The 23,720-nt window shown below is 39.3% G+C and overlaps 2 protein-coding genes and 1 long non-coding RNA gene across 14 annotated transcripts in view; 2 read left to right on the top strand and 1 right to left on the bottom strand.

Moving 5' to 3' along the window:
* LOC109401709 (ras GTPase-activating protein raskol) overlaps window positions 1-23,720 on the top strand; it is a 441,723-nt gene that overhangs the window by 364,631 nt on the left and 53,372 nt on the right. The window lies entirely within an intron of this gene.
* Window positions 7,276-7,517, top strand: LOC134289793 (uncharacterized). The gene is made up of 2 exons (XR_009998675.1): window positions 7,276-7,346; window positions 7,404-7,517. It is a non-coding gene; the product is annotated as an uncharacterized LOC134289793 (long non-coding RNA).
* On the bottom strand, window positions 13,250-14,609 carry LOC115258697 (uncharacterized). The gene is made up of 2 exons (XM_062856310.1): window positions 13,998-14,609; window positions 13,250-13,908 (listed from the first exon to the last, which is right to left on the bottom strand). Exons 1-2 carry the CDS (start codon window positions 14,262-14,264, stop codon window positions 13,711-13,713), a joined length of 465 nt encoding a protein of 154 aa, XP_062712294.1. The 5' UTR covers window positions 14,265-14,609; the 3' UTR covers window positions 13,250-13,710.

Genomic DNA, 23,720 nt, shown 5'->3' with positions numbered 1-23,720 from the left:
ACTCCACGAGGAAGCTATGGAGGAGTTCTTGAAAAAAAAAACATAACTTCTTGATGGATTTCTTAGCAGAAAAAATAATATCAGCATATATTCCTAGAAGAATCGTAGGACAAATTTCAGAAGTAATTTATTTGTAGAAGCTGCATGGGGTATTCTTGAAGAAATTCATGGATGGATTCCTGAACAAATCAGTGGATGAACTCCTAAAAGATTTCTTAGAGATACTTGTGAAAAAAAAACTCTTGGATGACTTCTTGGAGAATTTTCTGGCTCCTGTATGTATCCGTCAAAAATTATCTTGAAGAATTCTTATACAAATCGCAGGAATTCCTTTATAAATCCTTGAAGTAATTCAGAAAGATCTTCAGGTAATCCTGGAGAAAGAGTCTCTAAAGAAATTTCTGAAGGAATCACTACAGGAATTCCCGGACGGATCCCTGAAGAATTTCTTAGAAGAATCCGTGGAAGAACTCCGGCAGGCATCCCTGGAGGAATCCCATGAATATTTACGGAAGAAATCTCAGTAGAAATTCCTGAGGGAATCCCAGGTTAAGTTTCTGAAGAAATCTCAGGAAATGCTGAAGAAATCACAGAAAAAAATCCTGGAAAAATTCTGAAGGAATCCTAAGAAGAGTTCGTGAAGGAACTCCTGGAGGAATTCGTGTAGCAGTTCCTGAATAAATCCCGTTGGTCCCCCTGTTGGAATCCCGTAAGTAATCCCAAGAGGAGCTCTTACGAAAACGCAAAAAAAAATTCCTTAAGGAAGTCCTGGATTTATTCCCGAAGGAGTTTCAGAAAGAATTCTAGTGGAAATTCATCAAGAAGAGATCCTGGAGGAATCCTTGGAGGAATTTAAAAAAAAAAATACTTGGAATTGTTCCAATTAGAAATTCCTCAAATAATTGTAGGAGAGCTTACGAATCGTGAAAGAATTTATGAAGAAATATCTGGAAAAAATCTGAAGGAATCCATATCTGCAATATTTTCTGGATGCATTATTTCGGAAATCCTTGGATGGACTCTCAAAGGCTAGCTTAAAGGATTTTAATGTTAAAAAGGTGTAAAAATTCCTGAATTAGTTTTTGAATAATCTCTAGTAAAAATATGTAAAAGAATTTCTGGAAGAAATTTCGGCAGAAATAATTCGAATAATTTCAGATGGAATTCTGAAAAAATCTCTGAAGAATTTTCTGAAAAAGTACCTTCAGAAACATTTAAAAGGATATCCGCTGAATTTCCTTTGGGAATCCTTGGAGCAATTTCTGAAGGGATTACTCCTAGACTTCCATCTATGCCGGTGAATCAAACTCAAGCCCAGATGCCGTTTAGTTAAACGAAAGAATATGGCCATTCGTAGCACCTTCTTCCAACACAGCCTCCCGTATCGTTACACCTGGAGATCACCACAACAAACGGAACCGCAAATCGAACACGTTCTGATTGATGGACGGCACTTCTTCGACATTATCGACGTCAGGATCTATAGTGGCGCTAATATCGACTCTGATCACTACCTGGTGTTGGTTAAACTGCGCCCAAAACTCTCCGTTATTAATGATGTACAGTACCGGCGGCCGCCCCGGTACGATCCAGAGTGACTAAAGCAACCTGATGTCGCCACCGCATACGCGCAGAATCTCGAGGCAGCGTTTCCGGACGAGGGTGTGCTCGATGTGACCCCTCTAGAGGACTGCTGGAGTACAGTCAAAGCAGACATCAATAATGCAGCCGAGAGCACTATCGTGTGCGTACAACGGAGTCGACGAAACGATTGGTTTGACGAGGAGTACAGAGTGGTTCTGGAGGAGAAGGACGCAGCGCGGGCGGTAATACTGTAGTATGGAACCCGACAGAATGTTGAACGATACAGACAGAAGCGGAGGCAGCAGACCCGTTTTTTCCTTCAGAAAAACCCGAGCAGAAAAGAATAACAATTGAATAACATATCATGGTATTTAATCTCAAATACCATCATACCTGAATGTGCCCTTCATTAGGTGGTAATAAGAGGCAAAATACCAAAAACGAATACCATAATTTTGTATGAATAACACCTGGAAAATAACAAGACCTGTTATTTCAATAATTAATGCATACCTAAAATTTCTAACACACAACTAAGTACTGTATTTGTTATTCAAAAGGTATTGAATAACAAAGTAATAACAATTTTTACTATTAAATTATACATTTCGTCGATGGCTCAATTTGTTATGGATCAGGTATTGAATAACAGAGAAATAACTCCTTTAACTATTGAATGTAGATTATATCGATAGCTCTATTTGTTATTGGTAAGGTATTCGAGCACAACAGGTCCATGCCCAAGGAAGGGGTTTTGGGGGCTAAACAACCCCCATTACCGAAGTTTCATATACTAGGCACCCCTCCGCCTTTTGCTGAAATTACGGAAAACCTCTCTCTTGTCGCACGGGCCTGGAGTACGACTATAACTATTCAATTAAATATGTTTAACCTTCCAGGACGCGCGCCTGTTTGATGCTGAATCTGCATCGCGCTCGTGCTGTATACAGCGAGCAATTTTTTTTGGTTGAAGGGTTAAGATAACTCTATTTATGTTAATATCTATCAGTAGATCAGAGTGTAGAATTAGCATCTAAGTTAAAATACACAAAAATAAAAACTAAAAAAAAAATATCAGTAGATCTGCTTCAGAGGCACGTCAGGATGTTAAAATCAAAGGATAAATTGCAAATTTGAAGCCTGCTTGTGGAAATGTGTTGGATTACTAGAAATCAGAAAGAGAAGTTTTTGTTTACATTCATTCGCCCTTTTCAAGACCCAATACAGAAGTATTCGTTATCACCACTATTCTGAGAAACAAAATACATACAAGGTTTATAATAAGCAGCAGCTCATCAATAAGAAACAACAAAATCAAATACAAAAGGAACAGGAAATCTCTAAATTGATGAAAATTTAGTATTTGGTAATAATGGATGCTTAAGGTGAAACATCAAGAAGTCCCATTGCAATTTTGCATACAAACTTTAGGGGCACAAATCTGACGAACGAAGCATCGAACCAAGCCGCACTTGTTTATCCTAACTTGTCTCACTTGCAAAAGGAGGCTGCTTTTCTAAATCGAGCGCATTTGTTTACGAATTTTCAAGATCAGTCCTCTTGAAAACGCGAGTAGGGCACCAAGTCGGCCATTGTGGCAGCCATATTTGTACTCTCTGATGTTTCTCCTTAAGCAATCAAGAATGTCAGACTCACCAATTATATCTTGATCCGCACCGCCTCCCAACTGTAGTAACTGTATGTAAGTTCTCGTCGACCAGAATGCTTGTTAACTCCAAACTCCAGTGTTAAGGTGTTCTGGTATGTACCTGATGATCTGTCTGCTGTAACGTTACAGTAACGTCGACCAGCACTTCTGAACAGATCTGCTCATAAAACTATAATGGTCCAAGTTGTGATAATGTCACTACAAAGATGTTTTTTATTTCCACAGGAAAACGCTGCACGCAGGCTTCTGTTTGTGTGAGAAAATAAATGTTTCATTACATTATTGAAGACTTACAAAATGTATGTTAATCAATAAATAGCACTTGATTTTATGCATTCAACTTGTTTTAAATAGCTTCAATGGTAAAAAAGGAAAGTATGCACTAAAGAAAAAAAAAAACAAGATATTGCAAACTACGTTGTCATATAACACGGCTGCAAAATGGCATTTTTCCTAACTTATAACTTAATTCACATGGCTACAAATAAATACTGATCACTTACCTATCAGTAACTTCAACTTGGTCGCTGAACATTTATTACATAAGAACCCTTTGATGTCTGGGAAACAAACTCCAATTCCGTATCACAGTTCATCCGATATTCAAAATTTGATTATTGCTAATACCAATGGCAATACGTCAACTTATCATAGCAAAAAAGGGACATTTGTCACAATAGATATAAAATTGATCGTAGTGACTTATATTGCCAACAATAAATACATAAAAAGAAGGAGAAACGATTATATAATATAAGTTTTATTATATATATATATTATTTATTATTATATAAGTATATAATATAAGTTGTATACAACATTTTTTACTTCAGGCAGCTTTTTTTTACCTTTTACAAGCTCTACCAGTCAGCTGGTATGGTATACCTTAAACAGGCGAGAAAACTCAAACTCGAAGACATACTATGTGTTCAATTGGCAAATTGAGAGATTAATTTGTAAAAGTAATATCAGAAGTTTTGGGAATTTCCCTGACTAACAACAAACTATTAAGAATTATGCAACCCACTCAAGAAAAGTCAGCCAGTTATTTATTATTAGCTGTTACGGCATACGTTGTACTACCTGTCTACTAGGCCTGTCCAGCTTTTCAAAAATGTTCTCTGATTCTCAAGTCCACCCCCATATTTTGATTGGCATCCTATAAGAAGTAACTGGTCAAAATTTCAGCCAAATCCATTGAAATTAAGAGGTGCATCAAATCAATTTTGTGTTTTTCGACTATTTTTGAACTTCAAAAAATCATAACTACGCTAAAACTTGTCAAAACTTAATTCTTTTGGCAGAAATTGAAAGCTATACTTGTTTGCTACAACTTCTCCGAACAACGTGTGCTAATAAAATTGAAGGAAACATGTGTAATTATCACATTTGTGATCAGAAAAACCTTAAAAAGTTGATTTTTTGATAGATTTTGTTCTGGAACACCCTAATATACGTAATAAGTTGGATTTTTCAAAACGGCATCATATTCTCCAATGTTTTGTGGTTATTTGCTTCCTTGACACCAAAGCTGTAGGAGTTGAGCAAAAACTACTAAAATTCGTGAAAGCCAAATGTGGCCTAAAAACTAGCTTTTTGGATGCAATCACGCTGTGGCGCGAAATTGTACTGAACGTAGTAGCTTTGCTTCCTTGTAGTTTGCCTTGGCTACCCCCTATCACGGGTGATAACAAACAAGCGTGATGACAGGTGTTGGCTATCATATCAGTGCTGACGCGATGCCACTTTTTGCGCGCCAAAGCGTGTTTGCACCCGAAAAGCTAGTTTTTAGGCCACATTTGGCTTTCACGAATTTTAGTAATTTTTGCTCAACTCCTACAGCTTTGGTGTCAAGGAAGCAAATAAACACGAATTATTGGAGAATATGATGCCGTTTTTAAAAATCCAACTTATAACGTATATTAGGGTGTTCCAGAACGAAATCTATCAAAAAACCAACTTTTTAAGGTTTTTCTGATCACAAATGTGATAATTACACATGTTTCCTTCAATTTTATTGGCATACGTTGTTCGGAGAAGTTGTAGCAAACAAGTATAGCTTTCAATTTCTGCCAAAAGAATTAAGTTTTGACAAGTTTTAGTGTAGTTATGATTTTTTGAAGTTCAAAAATAGTCGAAAAACACAAAATTGATTTGATGCACCTCTTAATTTCAATGGATTTGGCTGAAATTTTGACCAGTTACTTCTTATAGGATGCCAATCAAAATATGGGGGTGGACTTGAGAATCAGAGAACATTTTTGAAAAGCTGGACAGGCCTACTGTCTACATGTTTTGTGACACAAAGTTCCATGGAGAAGTTACCCGTCCTTCTTTCAAGAGAGGGGAGGGGTCCTGCACCATGCTAAGAACCATCTGCGGCCCCAAAAACCCCTGCATACAAATTTTAACACCGATCGGTTCAATAGTGTCGAAATCCATAAGGATCAGATAGACAATAGACATGTATCCTAAGCAACATCTGTCTTCCTTCATATACCAACTCTAAAAAAAACGTACAAATGTCACAAAGCCCCAATGATGTATCCTTCCATCTTCCATACAACCAAATCATCATAAATTTCCTCTCACAACTTCAGAATCTCCATGGAGTGCACTGAAACGACTTCCATGTTCCGCATGATTTCCCTCCTGAACTTTCGATGCAGAATCCGAGCCCATTAGTTTCATCATCCTGGTAATCAGACGTACCGTCAGAAATCAGGACAGCACACCCGGAGCTCAGCAGTGTCGCGGCTCCCGCTTTAAAACTATAACACGAAATGAAAGATTCCAGTTCAAATAGTTCACATAACTAGCAACAACTCACTACCCAAGAAACTCATTTCACAATACCTTCCTATCACCCATGACTTATTATGCAACAATGCAGTAAGAACTTACATATTACTTTCAGTCACCCATGGTGGTGCAGAGGGCTGAATTGAAAGATCTCCATCCTGCAGTGCACTTAGGGATGTGGATCCTCACAGTGGAACATCCGTTCCTGGTCTCGCACTTCATGTGTCCTGTCAGCGGGTGGACGATCGTCGTCGTTGCTCGCCAATGCGTCACAGTCAGGATTGTGGTGGTGCGGGAACACCATTTCCACCAACTCTGCTATCGGACCATCACAATCAATCCACCGAAATTGCAAAGCACTATCACACGCGAACCAATACTTAACGAAACGAAACTAAACCAATAAAACGTTTAAATAAGTCGCAAAATTAAAAAAAAAAACACTTTTTTCTCCTTTCGATTTGTTTTGATCGTTTTGACCTGAGAGTTTTGACAGCTGGCTTGGCGACGTGCTGGTTGGCCAATCGTAGTGTTGCCTTGTCTGCTGAGAAGGTTTGGTTCAGCTCCTGGTTGTTCAATGTATGGTGGTCACATCCCGTAAGTGTAGTTTTGTGTAGTTTTATGCGAAAACTTTTTCGGTGGTTTTACCACAAACGAAGATACAGACGGAGCAGTAATCGTTTTTCTCGGTACCACTTTTATTTTCACCCTTTGGTAAGCCCCTCTTGCTTTGTGTAATCAGCGCGCATTGCTGGACCCCTTGAACGGGCGAAATTAGCGAACTGTCAAGCGACTTGTCAACAACTTGTTTACTAATAAACATTAAAAGTTCTGCGTGCTTTGTCCCCAGCCACACCAAGTCGGTCGGGGGAGAATTCCGGAACACCGGGAATTTGAGTGTAGGAGACAGTTGCGCCAAAAAAAATTGCCGGAAAGAGGAACTAGTTGACGAAATCCAGTTTATAATGCGCAAACGCATTTTGGTGATGGACGATGATGAACTAGATGGAGATGGAAAGCAAAAGCCAGGTCACCAGGTGAGGAATGGTACACCATCAAAGGAGCTGTCTTCGTTTAAGTGCGTCGTAAAAAGGATACGGCTACAAAGTCGCCGGTACAAAAGAAAGTTTAGGTGAAAGCAACAGATAGTGCAGAGACAAAGCAGGATTTGAGCGAAGATATTCGAGGATTCGTGTGCTTCCATTCTAGACGAGCCAACGGATGGTTGGACTTCCTGGAGTACCCAAAAGCATAACCTTCTATGTTCCGGAATTGTTCCTGACGCTGACTGGTAAGTTTTGCAGCCTTATTTTGCCTATCTTGATTAAGATTGTTCGTTTTTTTGTAGGCCATGCGTCGGTGGGAACTGAAGTGCCGTCACACACATTGCATGCTGATTGGATGCCCTTGTGGGATTGGCTCAATTCGGGTTTCTAGAGCAGACGTACGAGCGGATGGCCATTTTGCTGATGGAAAAAGGAGTCAAGTTGGCTCACGTCGAGTGAACCGAAACGCTGAACATATGAAAGAAAAAAATAGAAACAATTTCAAAAATGACAAGCGTGAAGCGTCAGATGATAAGCCAGGATTCTCTCATGGGAACGTAGAGGTTTTTGGCGAGGAAGTACACGGAAGCCACATTTATTGCCCAAATTTTATAGTATAGGCTGGCTGATACGAAGCGTGCCAATCAGGGAGGTTAGCGATCGACCAGTTTGTACAATCCAGCGGTTGAAGATGATATAAATATATGAACCATGGTATAAAATGGTAAAAGTTGAATGAGCCATAATTGATACCTGATAAGAAAGAAATCCTTTTAGGGTCTCAGAGACAACTCCATACAAGCCATCACATTGCGATTTGAAAGGACGTGGCGAACCTAATAAGAACGATTATTACACCTGTTGAACCACTCCAGACGTTGTCGGTAGTGGCAAACTGTAAAAATCTGGGAGGACGTAATAAACCTCATTTGATCGCATCTTCTGAAATATCTCCAGAAGTTTTTGTTAAATATGAACATTATAAATTGCAATATTTTTTCTTGCATCGCGATACTATTTGAGAGAACGTGTTGAACCTTATTGGGGCAAGTCTTTTTTAGACCTCTAGAGCAACTCAAGAAGTTTTTGGTTAAAGTGAACTGTTTCAGAAGTAAACATATGTCTTGCATCACCATGCAATTTGGAAAGACCAAATGAAACTTATTAGATTTCATCCTTAACCTGTGGAATAACTCCAGGAGTTTTTGCAAGTATCAAGCAGCTGAAACTCGAGTTAAAAAGTAACATTTTTCTTGCAACACCATTAGGACGTGGTGAACCTTATTTTAGATCAAATCTTCTTGAAATTCTGTAATTCATGAAAAAAAATGATATCACCATGCAATTTGGGAGGACTTGATGAACCAACAAATATGTCTAAACTTTTGAGACAAATTTATGTTTTTGGTTAAGGTGGTCAGTATCAAAGACTGGTAATTTTTGCATCACTATGCAATTTGGGAGGACTTGGTGAACCAACAAATCTGTCTAAATCTCTGCAACAAATTTAGATATATTTGGTTAAGGTGGTCAGTATCAAATTTTTGCATCACTATGCAATTTGGGAGGACTTGGTGAACCAACAAATCTGTCTAAATCTCTGCAACAAATTTAGATATATTTGGTTAAGGTGGTCAGAATCAAATTTTTGCATCACTATGCAATTTGGGAGGACTTGGTGAACCAACAAATCTGTCTAAACCTCTGCAACAAATTTAGATATATTTGGTTAAGGTGGTTAGTATCAAATTTTTGCATCACTATGCAATTTGGGAGGACTTGGTGAACCAACAAATCTGTCTAAACCTCTGCAACAAATTTAGATATATTTGGTTAAGGTGGTCAGTATCAAATTTTTGCATCACTATGCAATTTGGGAGGACTTGGTGAACCAATAAATCTGTCTAAATCTCTGCTACAAATTTAGATATTTTTGGTAAAGGTGAACATTATCAAAGACTGATAATTTTTGCATCACTATGCAATTTGGGAGGACTTGGTGAACCAACAAACCTGTCTAAACCTCTGCAACAAATTTAGATATTTTTGGTAAAGGTGAACAGTATCAAAGACCGGTCATTTTTGCATCACTATGCAATTTAGGAGGACTTAGTGAACCTAGCTTGAACAATGCTTCTTTAAGTAGAGCATGTCACCATGCATTTCAGAAGGACTTGGTGAACCTAGCCTGAACAAAGCTTCTTTGAGTGGAGCATGATGATTTGCATCACCATGCATTTTAGGAGGACTTGGTGAACCTAGCTTGAACAAAGCTTCTTTAAGTAGAGCATGTCACCATGCATTTCAGGAGGACTTGGTGAACCTAGCCTGAACAAAGCTTCTTTGAGTGAAGCATGATGTCTTGCATCACCATGCATTTTAGGAGGACTTGGTGAACCTAGCTTGAACAAATCTTCTTTAAGTAGAGCATGTCACCATGCATTTCAGAAGGACTTGGTGAACCTAGCCTGAACAAAGCTTCTTTGAGTGGAGCATGATGATTTGCATCACCATGCATTTTAGGAGGACTTGGTGAACCTAGCTTGAACAAAGCTTCTTTAAGTAGAGCATGATGTCTTGCATCACCATGCATTTTAGGAGGACTTGGTGAACCTAGCCTGAACAAAGCTTCTTTGAGTGAAGCATGATGTCTTGCATCACCATGCATTTTAGGAGGACTTGGTGAACCTAGCTTGAACAAAGCTTCCTTAAGTAGAGCATGATGTCTTGCATCACCATGCATTTTAGGAGGACTTGGTGAACCTAGCCTGAACAAAGCTTCTTTAAGTAGAGCATGATGTCTTGCATCACCATGCATTTTAGGAGGACTTGGTGAACCTAGCTTGAACAAAGCTTCTTTAAGTAGAGCATGATGTCTTGCATCACCATGCATTTTAGGAGGACTTGGTGAACCTAGCTTGAACAAAGCTTCTTTAAGTAGAGCATGATGTCTTGCATCACCATGCATTTTAGGAGGACTTGGTGAACCTAGCCTGAACAAAGCTTCTTTAAGTAGAGCATGATGTCTTGCATCACCATGCATTTTAGGAGGACTTGGTGAACCTAGCTTGAACAAAGCTTCTTTAAGTAGAGCATGATGTCTTGCATCACCATGCATTTTAGGAGGACTTGGTGAACCTAGCCTGAACAAAGCTTCTTTGAGTGAAGCATGATGTCTTGCATCACCATGCATTTTAAGAGGACTTGGTGAACCTAGCTTGAACAAAGCTTCTTTAAGTAGAGCATGATGATTTGCATCACCATGCATTTTAGGAGGACTTGGTGAACCTATCCTGAACAAAGCTTCTTTGAGTGGAGCATGATGAATTGCATCACCATGCATTTTAGGAGGACTTGGTGAACCTAGCTTGAACAAAGCTTCTTGAAGTAGAGCATGTCACCATGCATTTCAGGAGGACTTGGTGAACCTAGCCTGAACAAAGCTTCTTTGAGTGGAGCATGATGATTTGCATCACCATGCATTTTAGGAGGACTTGTTGAACCTAGCTTGAACAAAGCTTCTTTAAGTAGAGCATGATGTCTTGCATCACCATGCTATTTGGGAGGAAGTGGTGAACCTTCTGAGTCAAATAAAAATCTAGTGGAAGACTGTTTCAAGGACCACTGGAGTAACTCCATAAGTTTCAAGCGTTCTGCGTCGCATTCTGAGAAAACATGGTGACACTTCTTAGCAACAAATTCAGATCACTATTGTAGAACCCTTAGATGTATAGGTTGTCTTGTTCAGAATCCCGGAGACTTTTCGGATGGATTATACACAGTTAGAAAGAATCACCGACTTCGGTAATGTTTTACCGAAATCTCAACCGTTAAGTTTGTTTTACAGGAAAAATTCGGTAAAGGTAGCCACTTTTACCGAAGTTCGGTTAAGTTTGACAGATAAACGATAACATTTCACCGAAATTTTGTAATTTTTTACAGAATTTCGTAAAAAATCCATTACCGAACGCTCAGCGGTTGAGATTTCGGTGAAAATTACCGAACGTGATTAGCTGTGTAGAGACCACGGAAACGCCCCCACCCACCTAAGTATTTTTATTTAGATATATGTATTTACTATCACAAGGCATTGACATCGAATCGGCAAGGATCCTCCAGCTAGGGCTGCTGGCAAACGATGGTCGACGGAAGTACCTAGAACGGGTTTAAAAATTAATTAACGTATAAACATGACGTCCTCTATAAGTGAAAACTTTGTGATAAACTAGAGGAAAACTAGTCCTTTTTTGAGAGGGAATTTCTGAGAATCTTAAGGGATGGTCAGGAATTATTTAAATATATTTCGTTATGGTACTGATCTGTAAATGATTTGGAATATTTTATATAGTTTCCACAATACATCCCAGAAAACTAGAAATTTCTGAGAATCCTTAGGGATTCTCAGGAATTATTTAAACATATTGCGTAATGCTACTAATCTCCGTTAATGATTTAGAATATTTTCTATAATTTCCACAATACGTCTAAGAAGACTGGGAATTTCTGAAAATCTTTAGGGATTCTCAGGAATTATTTAAAAATATTCCGTAATGCTACTGATATCCGTAAATGATATAGAATATTTTCTATAACTTCTACAATACATCCCAGAGGACAAGTGTGTAAATATAGTGTGTAAGCGATTTTGTAAGCCTAAGACCAGTGCTTTCGATTGGTGTATGATTTATTTTGCGAAAACTTGCGATAGATTTCATGATTTTCATATGTTTTTGAGGGTTTTAGGTAAGAGGGTTTGGCTGGCTTTTGTTCAGCAACGCACCACTGTGCTTCGTGGCGGTCTCGGAAGACGAACACCGTGACCCCCCCCCCCCCTTCTACAAGTGAGGTTTACCGAACCAACGGCCATTGCGATCTCCCCGGTCAAGCGTAACTACGATCGGTCGCCATTGCGATCCCTTAAGTGTGGCGTCACCAAATAAATTATGTAAATTGTAACTAGCCTCAAAGTAGCCACTTTATTAAGGACACAGCCCTGGTTCTAGCGATTTTACCATTTTTGACCCTTTTTGAATGGTTCCGAACTCAAAAGAAGTTTCCATCCCTCGCTGGTCTGATAATCTGGTCTAATTCCAGTTAGCATATTTATATAGAACGTTTGTGAATGTTGTTGGTCGGTCTCAGATTTTATATGGTGTTCATATGTGTTTCGAATGTTCAATGTTACTGTTGATAGACTGCCTTTAGAACAGTAGAGACATGAAAGTTCCAAGTCATCCTCTATAGACGACCCTGTTGATCCCCTAATCCCTGAGCTACAAGGTTACAATATGAAAAGTTTATTAAATTTCATCATGGTCGAGATAATGACTTCATATTAAAGTTTCGCATTGCCTCGAAATCATCATTATCCGAACCGTTTTTTAGAACCACAATATGTAGTACTTGGCGCTGTTAGCACCACAGCATGATAAAACCTTTCTTAGGAATCCATATAGCGTGTAACACCATGATTCTATTTTGCACCATCGTTTCAGTGGCCGCGTGGTCTTGTAGTACCCCTACTAGGGGGGTATGTCATACATACTATGTAAATGTAAAAGCTTTGCTGTATGGCTATCCTATTAGAATGAGATCATTTATTACACTACAACACCATGGGAGATAATATCACATTGGCTGATTGCAGTACAAATGCGAGAAATCTCCTTTTTCTCCCTATCCGCAATCCGGGGACGCGCCCTGTTGGATTTCGGAAGCCTCGGATAATGCAAACCTCCAATGGCATTCCCACACACTAACCAATCCACTTTGCCCATTCAGGCTGACTGGGCTTAATACGTCCTCAGTTTGTAATATTCTCACCAATTATATTGTTCAGATACATACCTCAATGACTTCGACAAATGTCCGATGTACCAACTACGCAGCAGCATGATCAGTATAACTCTATCGATGGCTTGAAGATCTGATTTCGTGAACGTTTTTTTCCTCCCCGCTGTTGGGGAAATTAAGCCACTGCGCCCAAAAAGCTGAACTTTTATGGCATGTGGAAAACCTAATTTGACCAAGTTAGGTTTTCTTCGACCTATGATATAATATTATTGTCACATGTGATCCGTGTTAAAGAAACCTCTCGCATCACCATGCAATTTCGGAGAACGTGGTGAAAATTAATGGAATTAATCCTCTGCCTAGATATACTTTAGCAGTTTTTTGAATGTGCTCAGTTCGAAGGAAAGTAATTTTCTACACAACCGTGCATTTTTTTATTTTTTAACTTCTGAAATAATGTTTGCTAAAATCGAAAACTACATACCTGGTTTGTACATCGTCGAGGCCAGCTGCTCGTCTTCCCAATTCTGCTCTGCATTCGGGAGCATTACTATTAAGTCTATGGTATTAATCTTTCCTCCACCACCGCATACTCCTTGTCCTCGTTTTTGCTGTTCATCGACATATGATATAGCTGGATCCTGTCCACTTCCTGGCCTTCTCACGCTTCTTTATAATCTGGAGCAAGCTCTTGTATTTTCGGTTCTGCCGTTCCGGCTCGGTAATCTTGCACTCATCGTCTAGGATATCCATCTCCAGCTACGCAATTTTACCACCTTTTTATTTCACCACTGTACTGTCGGCACGAGGGGGTCTTCAACTTTGGATACAGTTTATCTCGGTTTTCCGCTTACAGTTTAAACTTGTTGTCGCTTCCCGCGTGCAGCATCCATCTTCTGCTTCAATCGCTGGGTTCTTTGATATCACATCGCCGTGCCTCTTCTTCGCTGTCCAAGAAACTGTCATTCGAGGAGGATGAACTGGGGTGCTTCCGGCAGCTGGACAAGGTTCCGGCTACACAAATTCAGAAAAAAAAAAACGAACGGAAATTTCAAAAATTGCATGAAAAGTGGGTGTAGATTTGAGCTAAAATAGCTACTTACTTGGGCAGCGACAAATTTCAGCTGCATCCCGTCCAGATCCGGCACTCTGAAACTCCCGTGCATCATCTCAGCAATTCCACCAACTGGCAACATGATAGGGACACTGCGAGATATTCTTCCAAGATTCGTTCTCAGGCGGAATCTAGCGAATCGTACAGATCCACCAATGCAAAACAAATTCGGTGTCACCAACATTTGTCGCTCGTGTACGACTTGGCGAAGAACGTCGGCTCTGAGATCCAGCAGCTTGGCCGTAGCTGGTTTCATTCTTGCTGCTGCGCTAATTACTCACAATGGAAAACATCGAATAATTCGTATAATTGAATTTCAAATAATTTCACTAGCCACGCAAACGACGCAAATTTGCCGATGGATTTGGGTCGAATACGTAAACAAAACAAAACAAGTTTTTGTGCGGCGAAAGCCGGCGAAGACGGCGAAAAACTGTCAAAATCTTGAGGGAGGGGTAAACCAATGCGTAAAAACAACCGCAAAATGGTAATAACTAGCCCCCTCGGTGAGCTTGTGGATAAGGAAAAAGAAGAAAACATGGTACCGAAAATTTTTAGTGGTTTGTACCGCACTCTTACGTCTGTATAAATTCGTCTGTGGTTTTACCACAGACAAACAGACGTAACACTTGCGAAATTTCCATCGACCACTCTTTTAACGATAATTTTGAATCTTCATACACAGCTAATCGCGTTCGGTAATTTTTACCGAAATCTCAACCGCTGAGCGTTCGGTAATGGATTTTTAACGAAATTCTGTAAAAAAATAACAAATTTCGGTAAAATGTTATCGTTTATCTGTCAAACTCTAACGAACTTCGGTAAAAGTTGCTACCTTTACCGAATTTTTCCTGTAAAACAAACTTAACGGTTGAGATTTCGGTAAAACATTACCGAAGTCGGTGATTTTTTCAAACTGTGTAGTTGTAGGTTTCACAACCAGAGGCGTGCGCATCGCTTTTCTTTGCGTTTGACATTTCATACCAGCGCCTTCTGTTGACGATATTGCACAACTCAGTGTAGCGTGAAACATTTCCACCAAGTGATGGTAGTGTGAGCTGGGCGATGGTTTTTTACGAAAATTGTTCTAGGTGTCACGCCTGTTTATCTGGTGGCATTGTTTTCAACAATGACAAGTTACAATTATTGCTCTACATGTCTTGGCGATTAGAATGTTGAAGTTAAGGAAAAATAGCAAAATTGTTTAGAAAAATATTATTATTAAAACAATAATGTTCTACCAATGAAATCTAATTGCAATGAATAGTAATTGTTACAAGGAATCAAACTTTAAATTCAAACTATATGGCTCAGTTATGTACCGCATGGTTCATGTTTAACATTTGAACCATGAAAACAAAACGTCGAAAACGAAAAATCATCGAATGAAGTTATGGCCGAGTTATTTGACGCAAACCGCCAAAATTGTCATATATGCTACAAAACTATACGTGATCATAAAATCAAATTATCTTAAATTTTTCTCCCTATTTTGTTCAATGTTCCTCCGGATATTTGGCAAAGAACTTAAATCTATGTTTTACTAGTAAAATTTAATATACTTTGCAAACAGTACATTATTAAACAATTTTATTTTAATTATAGGTTTTATTCTTTGAAAAGAGATTTAATCTTTCAATAAAAGTTGTTTTTATACAGGGTTTTGGGTTCTTCGCACATGTTCAAATATTTCAAGAAGTGATGAAAGGTCAAAATGGGCGAAACAGATATTCGCATCGTGTAAAACCATCACTGTACTTATTTTATACTTTCGACTATGCTCACTATATAAAAAAGGTCAATGTTAGCGCCGTTAATTTTTTTGTCATTTATATTTGTAAACTGCATGATAAACTCATTGGCCAAGTTGTGCTCCTTTAGACACTCTTCAATTACTTGTTTGGCACAAAACCTCTAATTTTTGATTTTTAATTAATAATTTAATTAATTACACAGCGTAACAAAAATTAGCTTTTTGTCTGTCTCAAGAGCAAACTTATGTGTCTCCGAAGGATTTTGGGCCGCTGAATCCGGATCCGGGCTCAGAATTGCTCTAACACGTCACAATTTTGAGCTATACCTCAATATATAGGGCAAAATATGCGATTTTGGGCTTTTTTGACTGCAAGCCATTAAGCAAGGAAATATTTTTTTTTTAACCAATCAAAAGGAAAACTGGTCAATTAACATCTAAATTAACGACTCATGCAAAATATTTTGTTTTACCAAATCGAAATTGATAGTTTAAAGCGATTTATGTTAGGTATGATGTTTCTCATACAAGTCATCCTCCAGAAGTTGCATGCAAGTTTTCATACTAACACAAAATGCTTAAATCTATCAAATTTGATTAGGTAAAACGAGAAATTTTGCATGAGTCGTTAATTTAGATGTTAATTGACCAATTAACCTTTTGATTGCTTAAAAAATTTATTTCCAAGCTCAATGGCTTGCTGTCAAAAAAGCCCAAAATCGCATATTTTGCCCTATAAATTGAGGTATAGCTCAAAATTGTGACGTGTTGGAGAAAATCTGAGCCCGGATTCGGATTCAACGGCCCAAAATCCTTCGGAGACACATAAGTTTGCTCTTGAGACAAAAAAATGTTGCGCTGTGTTATTTATTTAATCAATTCTGGCGTTTGATTTGAACAGCCCGCATAGCAAAATACAGTTTGTCATATTTTCCAAACAGTAAGTTTGTTCTAACTGTTACTGTTACTTTAAGACAAACATTTGATTCCCTGTTCAACAATATGAAGCCTGACGCTGTTCACTGCAGAGAACGTTTTTGATATCGTATACCAACTAGTAACAGTATGTTATAGTGTCTGCGCATTGTTGGATGTTATGGAAATAAAACCCGTGAGAAATGGTGACACTATGAGTCCACCTTAAGACAAATGGTCTGTGCTCACAGTAGCGCAACACACTATCACATATGAATTTCACAATACAGTACTTATGCTCAACAATCTGTCAGATGGTTACACACATTTGTATTTGTAAGTGAAATATTCTACGATTTGCCGCTGCGCTTTCTGTTAGATTGTTTACAAGAAAAAAAGCAAAAAGTGAAAATCGAGTTGAGAAAATACTTAACATTCGCTTCTCGGTCATTTATTGATAGTTTGTTTTCCGTCGATTGTTTAATCATCCGTGTTTTTGAAATCGATGTGCCAAAACCGCACCTCAAAAATATCAAATTTAATACGGAGTAACTACTATCAACGCGAGCTCAATAATTGAAAAATGTTGTCGATTTCTCTGCGGCAGGTGTGCTCCACACAGCAGCAACAAAAAATCAGGTAATTCATAATTCGATTCACAAACTAGACATTGGTTAATTTTGATTTTATTTATTTCAGTTTATCGCTGTTCAGTACATCTACAAAGTTAACAAGTTCAGTGTGGAAGCATTGACTGGAACTTAGGTACGATGAAGCTGCCGGATGGGAATCGAACTAAGAATATATGCAACACCGAGTTAATTGAGTTGGAGTGAGAAGTGTTTATTTATTGAAAAAAAATATTAACTCGTTATCATGCCTATAATTTAATGTGAAAAAACTTAATATTGCAAAACAATGCTAGTTAAATTAATCCATTAAATCATGTGAAATATATAAGGAAATACATGTACATGAACCATAATCTTGTTTGATTTGTTATTTAAGAAAAAAAAATATATTATTTTTCTAAATGGTTTAAATACAGAAGAACCATATAACATACGTTTAAAATACTATGAAAGACCATAAATCAATAATAACACATACATTGTTCGATTTTTTCCCAAACTTATTGTAAAACTGTTCTGAACCTATTTGCTATGCAGTGAATTGTCTAAAAAACTGGATAATATATTGACCATATCCTTTACTGTATTGCGAAAAATTTGTTCGGGAAAATGAGCGATTTTTTATGGTAACCTATCTTAACCGCCTATTCCACATACTGTAAATTGGCGGGTTACCATTTGTCAAACTGGCAAATATGTACATGGAATGGTAAGCTTACTGTTAGCTCCGATAGTATGAGAAATGGTTAAATGACAATTGCTAATAGTTATCTACAGTATGAGAAACACTACATTTACAGTTCGTCATTATGCGGGAGGTCAAATCTACATAGGAATCACAGCAAACTTAGGACCTAGGGTCTTGTACCATTTGGGCAGGTGTACTTATTTTGGGCACTTGCCGCTATAACTAAGTCAATTTCAAACGGATTGATTTGAAATTTTGTATAGAGTTAGGCACATACAGTATCTAACTCTATACAAAAACTCAAATCAATCGGTTTAAAATTGACATAGTTATAGCGGCAAGTGCCCAAAATAGGTACACCTGCCCAAATGGTACAAGACCCTATTTAAATCGAACGCCTGAATTAGTTATTTATTGATTTTTCATTTTAGACGAATTGTCCTTCCGACGTTTTGGCATTCGATATTTTGTCATTCAACGATTTGTCACCCGACCTCACTTGTAAATAAAATAATACAATATCAATACCATCCTTTGTTATAATAACTTAAATTGTTATTGTTTTGTTCTCATAAGATTATGTATTATAACATATCAATAACAATTTTAGGTATTAGAGCACAGGTTGGTATTGATATGGTATTTGCTAGGTATTCCCTTTTGCTCGGGTTAAGCGTTGCCTGAAAGAAGCGGAGTGCGAGGAAATGGAACTGCTGTGCCGTGCACAAGAAACACGTAAGTTCTACCAGAAGCTCAACGCATCCCGTAAAGGCTGCGTGCCGCAAGTCGAAATCTGCAGGGATAAGGACGAGAGCCTCCTGACGGACAAACGTGAGGTGATCGAAAGGTGGAAGCAGCACTTCGACGAGCACCTGATTGGCGAAGAGAATGTAGGCACGGGGTATCAACCCAAGCAGCACACATGTAACAATAGAGTTTCGACAGCGCAGGTTTTTGGTTGGACACAAGTCATTTGCAAGTTATTTTGCCCTGGGGTTAGAATTACATGAATATAACTCCTGTACAACCAAAAACTTGCGCTGTCGACACTCCTTTGTGACTTCTGTGCTGCTTGGGAAGGCAGCGGGGGAAATGACTATGTTGGTGAAGCAGAGGACGGGAACGAGCCAACTCCCACGCTGAGGGAAGTTAAGGATGTCATCCACCAGCTCAAAAACAACTAAGCGGCTAGTAAGGACGGTATCGCAGCAGAACTCATCAATGTGTGCCCGGAGAAGTTGGCCACCTATTTGCACCAGTTAGTAGTCAAGATCATGGGAACCGAACAGCTACCGGAGGAGTAGAAGGAATGGATAATCTGTCCCATCCACAAGAAAGGCGACAAGTTAATGTGTGAGTACTTTCGAGCGATCACTATTTTGAATGCCGCCTACAAAGTGCTATCCCAGATCATCTTCCGTCGTCTTTCACCTAAAGTAAATGAGTTCGTGGGAAGTTATCAAGCTGGTTTCATCGACGGCTGGTCGATAACGGACCAGATCTTCACCGTACGGCAAATACTCCAGAAATGCCGAGAATACCAGGTCCCAACGCACCAACTGTTCATCGACTTCAAGGCGGTATACGACAGTATCGACCGCACAGAGCTATAGAAAATCATGGACGAGAACAGCTTTCCCGGGAAGCTGACTAGACTAGATTTCGGATGAACTATCCAGTTCATTCGAATCTCGACGGGTACTACACCAAGGTGATGGACTTTCCTGCCTACTATTCAACATCGCCCTGGAAAGTGTTATGCGACGAGCCGAACTCAACAGCCGGGGTACGATCTTCACGAAATCCGGCCAATTTGTCTGTTTTGCGGATGATATGGATATTATTGTTAGAACATTTGGAAAGGTGGCAGAACTGTACACCCGCCTGAAACGTGAAGATGCAAAGGTCGGACTGATGGTGAATGCGACTAAGACAAAGTACATGCTGGTAGGTGGGACTGAGCGAGATAGGACAAGCCTTGGCAGCAATGTTACGATAGACGGGGATACTTTCGAGGTGGTAGGAGAGTTCGTCTACCTCGGTTCCTTGCTAACGGCTGACAATAACGTGAGCCGTGAAATACGGAGGCGCAACATCAGTGTTCAAAAAAGATTCACCCCGCACCAAATGTACCATGTACAAGACGTTAATAAAACCGGTGGTCCTCAGCATGGACGTTGCTCAAGGAGGACCTGCAAGCACTCGAATTTGATGTTGAACTAAATAAATGAATGAGTTAAACGTCTTAAATGTGTTGCCCAAAGGTTCGTCATGTCAGATGAAAACATAAACACCGGGATCATTATACTACCGAATTCCCACAAAACCCAGTTATTTCTAGTAAACTACATTACAGCCCATGTTTAGGTACACGCGTGATAAGCAAATCAACTCAACTGGGCAATAAATTCTTTTACGACCCATGAATTTTAATTTTCTATATAAATGACTCATCAACAGAAACCGGTCATCACGCTTGCATATGTCACAAAGTATTCGTAGCTTCCAAACCGGACCGTTCTGACATAATCATGAGCAATTAAAATACACGAAACCAAGTTCAACTCCATCTACGTCAAAATCAATCTTCCATCACACATCACCTCAATGAGCGAAACTCTTTGATTGCTTCCCATCAGTTAGTATATTGTACGATTCCCACTGTCGAAGAATAACGATGCAAATTTATTATCCCGTCGAAAAAACAAAATTATCCAAAGAACCGGTTGTATGGTTTTTGGCTCTAAGTTGTGGTATGCAAATCTTCTTCTGGTGTGTAATTGACATTCGATGGTGGTGGTGGCGATGATCACCATTTGAATAATCCGTTAAATGTCACGGTGATGCAATTTAAGACGATTCTACTGCTGGCGAATGGCATCCAACTGGTTGTTTGTTGCGTTTGCGTTCCATCAGAGTTTTGTTCGTGGCTCAATTGACATTACACGGGCTCTGATGGAGGGCCCATATAGCCGAGGCGGTAAACGCACGGGTATTCAGCATGACCATGCTGAGGGTGACGGGTTCGATTCTCGGTCGGTCCAGGATCTTTTCGTAAAGGAAATTTCCTTGACTTCCTTGGGCATAGAGTATCTTCGTGCCTGCCACACGATATACACATGCAAAATGGTCATTGGCAGAGGAAGCTCTCAGTTAATAACTGTGGAAGTGCTCATAGAACACTAAGCTGAGCAGCAGGCTTTGTCCCAGTGAGGACGTTACGCCAAGAAGAGGAGAGAGAGGGCTCTGATGGTAACCGCAAATCGCAAAGGCACATTACCGGAAAAAATTGGGAACGTGTAGCGGTACTCCGATCGGGTAAAAGTTTGAGAAATCTGTTGCCCAATTATCGGCGATTGTCTGGAACCATAATTAGAACTATTTATGGGGATAATTGGTGCAGTGTCCAAGATGTACACACAGCAAAACAAAAGTGAAATTCGCAGTTTGACAAAACATCTCTCTAATGGTGGTGCAATCAATATCCGCCACGACACGACCCTCGGATTCGAAGGCGTGCCACTCAGCCATTCCAGAACTGGTTTTCCGAACCGTCCGACCTCTTGGTGTTCGAAAAGTGGATTGCACAATTAGAGCAGCGAGCGCGCAAGTCTTGTTCCCTTTCGGTGCAAAACCGCAACCAACCAGAGCAGAGCAGGGCCGGCGTCCGTCGTGTCGATCGGTTGGCTAGCTGGCTGAATGACTGACTGCATGGGACATTGATTGATTGCGCTGGTGATCGTGATTGAGACGCGGATCGATCGTAATTGAACAATTTGATCGAGGGGTTGGTTGATCGATTTCTACTGGGATTTAAGAAGTAAAGAGTTTCATTGTTTATCTTGCTTTTGTCAAGCTAGGCTAAGAACAAACGTCTTAAATTAGATCTGGCATGACCGAGCTGAATCATTCCGTGGTGGTGGACCCCTTGCCGCGAAGGAATGCGAACAATTTCAATTAGATCCCTGTAGGGAGGCAACGCTGGCCTGGCTGTGTGTTCGCTGTCTCATTGCTACACTATTTCTTTGTGGTACTTTGTGGTCTAACAAAAACTGACCGAGTGGACAATCTGCACATAACAATCTCCTTGGGAGTCAATGTCGTTTGTTACTGTTTCTTACTTGAGATTGGTATTAGAAAAGATATGTTCTTAAGAAAACTGATTTTATATTTTTGCATAAGCAGTGAATGCCGCTGATTCAATATTCTGAAATTTAATTATTTCAAAACAATATTAATAAAGAAATACCATAAAACTTCGTTAGCCATTGGATCGTATGAATAAAAACTTTGCTTTTACTACTTGTAGTAGTAGTATCTACTTAGAAGTAAAGTCCACAGAGTTTACTAGACAGTTGGAATGCATCAAAGAGTTTTCGAACGTGTAGTATTTTCGGACATGAGCGTTTACTACATTCTTGTAGTGCAGAACTGATATAACAACTCATTTACGCGTAATGTCGAAGATTTTTGCTGGAAGTTTGTGGTGCCGTATAAAAGTTGTAGATTCCTCCGGATAATTACTCGGAAAAATAGTTATATTCAGAACAATCTGGAACCTGGATATCTGTAGTAGAGAAATAAGGGCAGTGCTCACAAATTAAGCTGACATTTCCTACTAGCCCGTGAGGCTGCAAATTCTAAGATGGACGCAGATAAATCTGTAAGTTGCATTTTATCTAGAAATTCCTCTACAAAGATTTCTCCAGAAATCCCAAAAGGTTTTTTTTTCTAGAATTCTTGTTGTGATATCTCTTGAAATACCTTCCTGGATTTCTCAGAAGTTTCTTTCCTTTTCACGATATTTTTCTTAGTATTCCACATTAAATTCCTCTCGGAGGTTTTTCCAGATTCCTTCCAGCATTTTACCAAGATTTCATTAATTTTTCCCGAAATTCCTTCGTGAGAATCTTCCAGGATTGCTGCATTCTGACCGATTTCGCCTGAAGTTTCTCACAGTTATCTTGCAGGATTTTTTCATAGGTATAGTCCTCGTGAGATTTCCACCAGAGTTCCTTCAGGATTTTCTCAAGAAAATCATCGTAAGGTGTATCTCGAGATTTCCACAGGAGTTTCTCCCAGGATATTTCGCAAGTGTTGCACCGAGATTTCTCCTAGAGTTTCTTCGGGGACTCTTCTTGAATCATTTTCCACAATTTATTCCGGTGTTCCTCCTGGAATTTTATCAAGAGTTCTTCCCGGATTTTTTTCCAGAATTTGCACTAAAGCTCCTACCAGTATTTTTCATGAGTTTTTCATGGGTTTTCCGATGAGTTCATTCCGAAATTTCTTCCAGAGGTTTTCACGGAATCGCTTCTAGGATACCTCATGGATTTTTCCTGGAGTTCCTTCTGCACTGTCTTCAAGAAATCATTATGAACTCTCATCTAGAGCTTCGCTCTGAGATTTTTATTTTCCAGGATTACTCACAGTGTTCTACCCTGATAACCCACCATAAATTGACCCGGGATTCTTTTGAAGAATGTCCAATAAAAACTTCCAGAGATCTTGCCAGGATTTTCTACGTTTTGTCTTGAATCCTCCACTAACCTCCTGAAACCTCCTGGAGCTCCCTTAAACGTCCCTGAGTGAAATCCGCCTGAGCCCTCTGAGATACCCTAATATGCCCATGAGACATCCTGGAATTTCCTGAAAGCCCATAAAACACCCTTAGAAACCCCCTAAAACACCTCTGAATCCTCCTGAGAATCCCCTGAATCCTCC

The sequence above is a fragment of the Aedes albopictus genome, chromosome 3, assembly GCF_035046485.1.
Source record: "Aedes albopictus strain Foshan chromosome 3, AalbF5, whole genome shotgun sequence".
NCBI lineage: Eukaryota > Metazoa > Arthropoda > Insecta > Diptera > Culicidae > Aedes > Aedes albopictus.
This window is presented reverse-complemented; position numbering and strand designations above follow the sequence as displayed.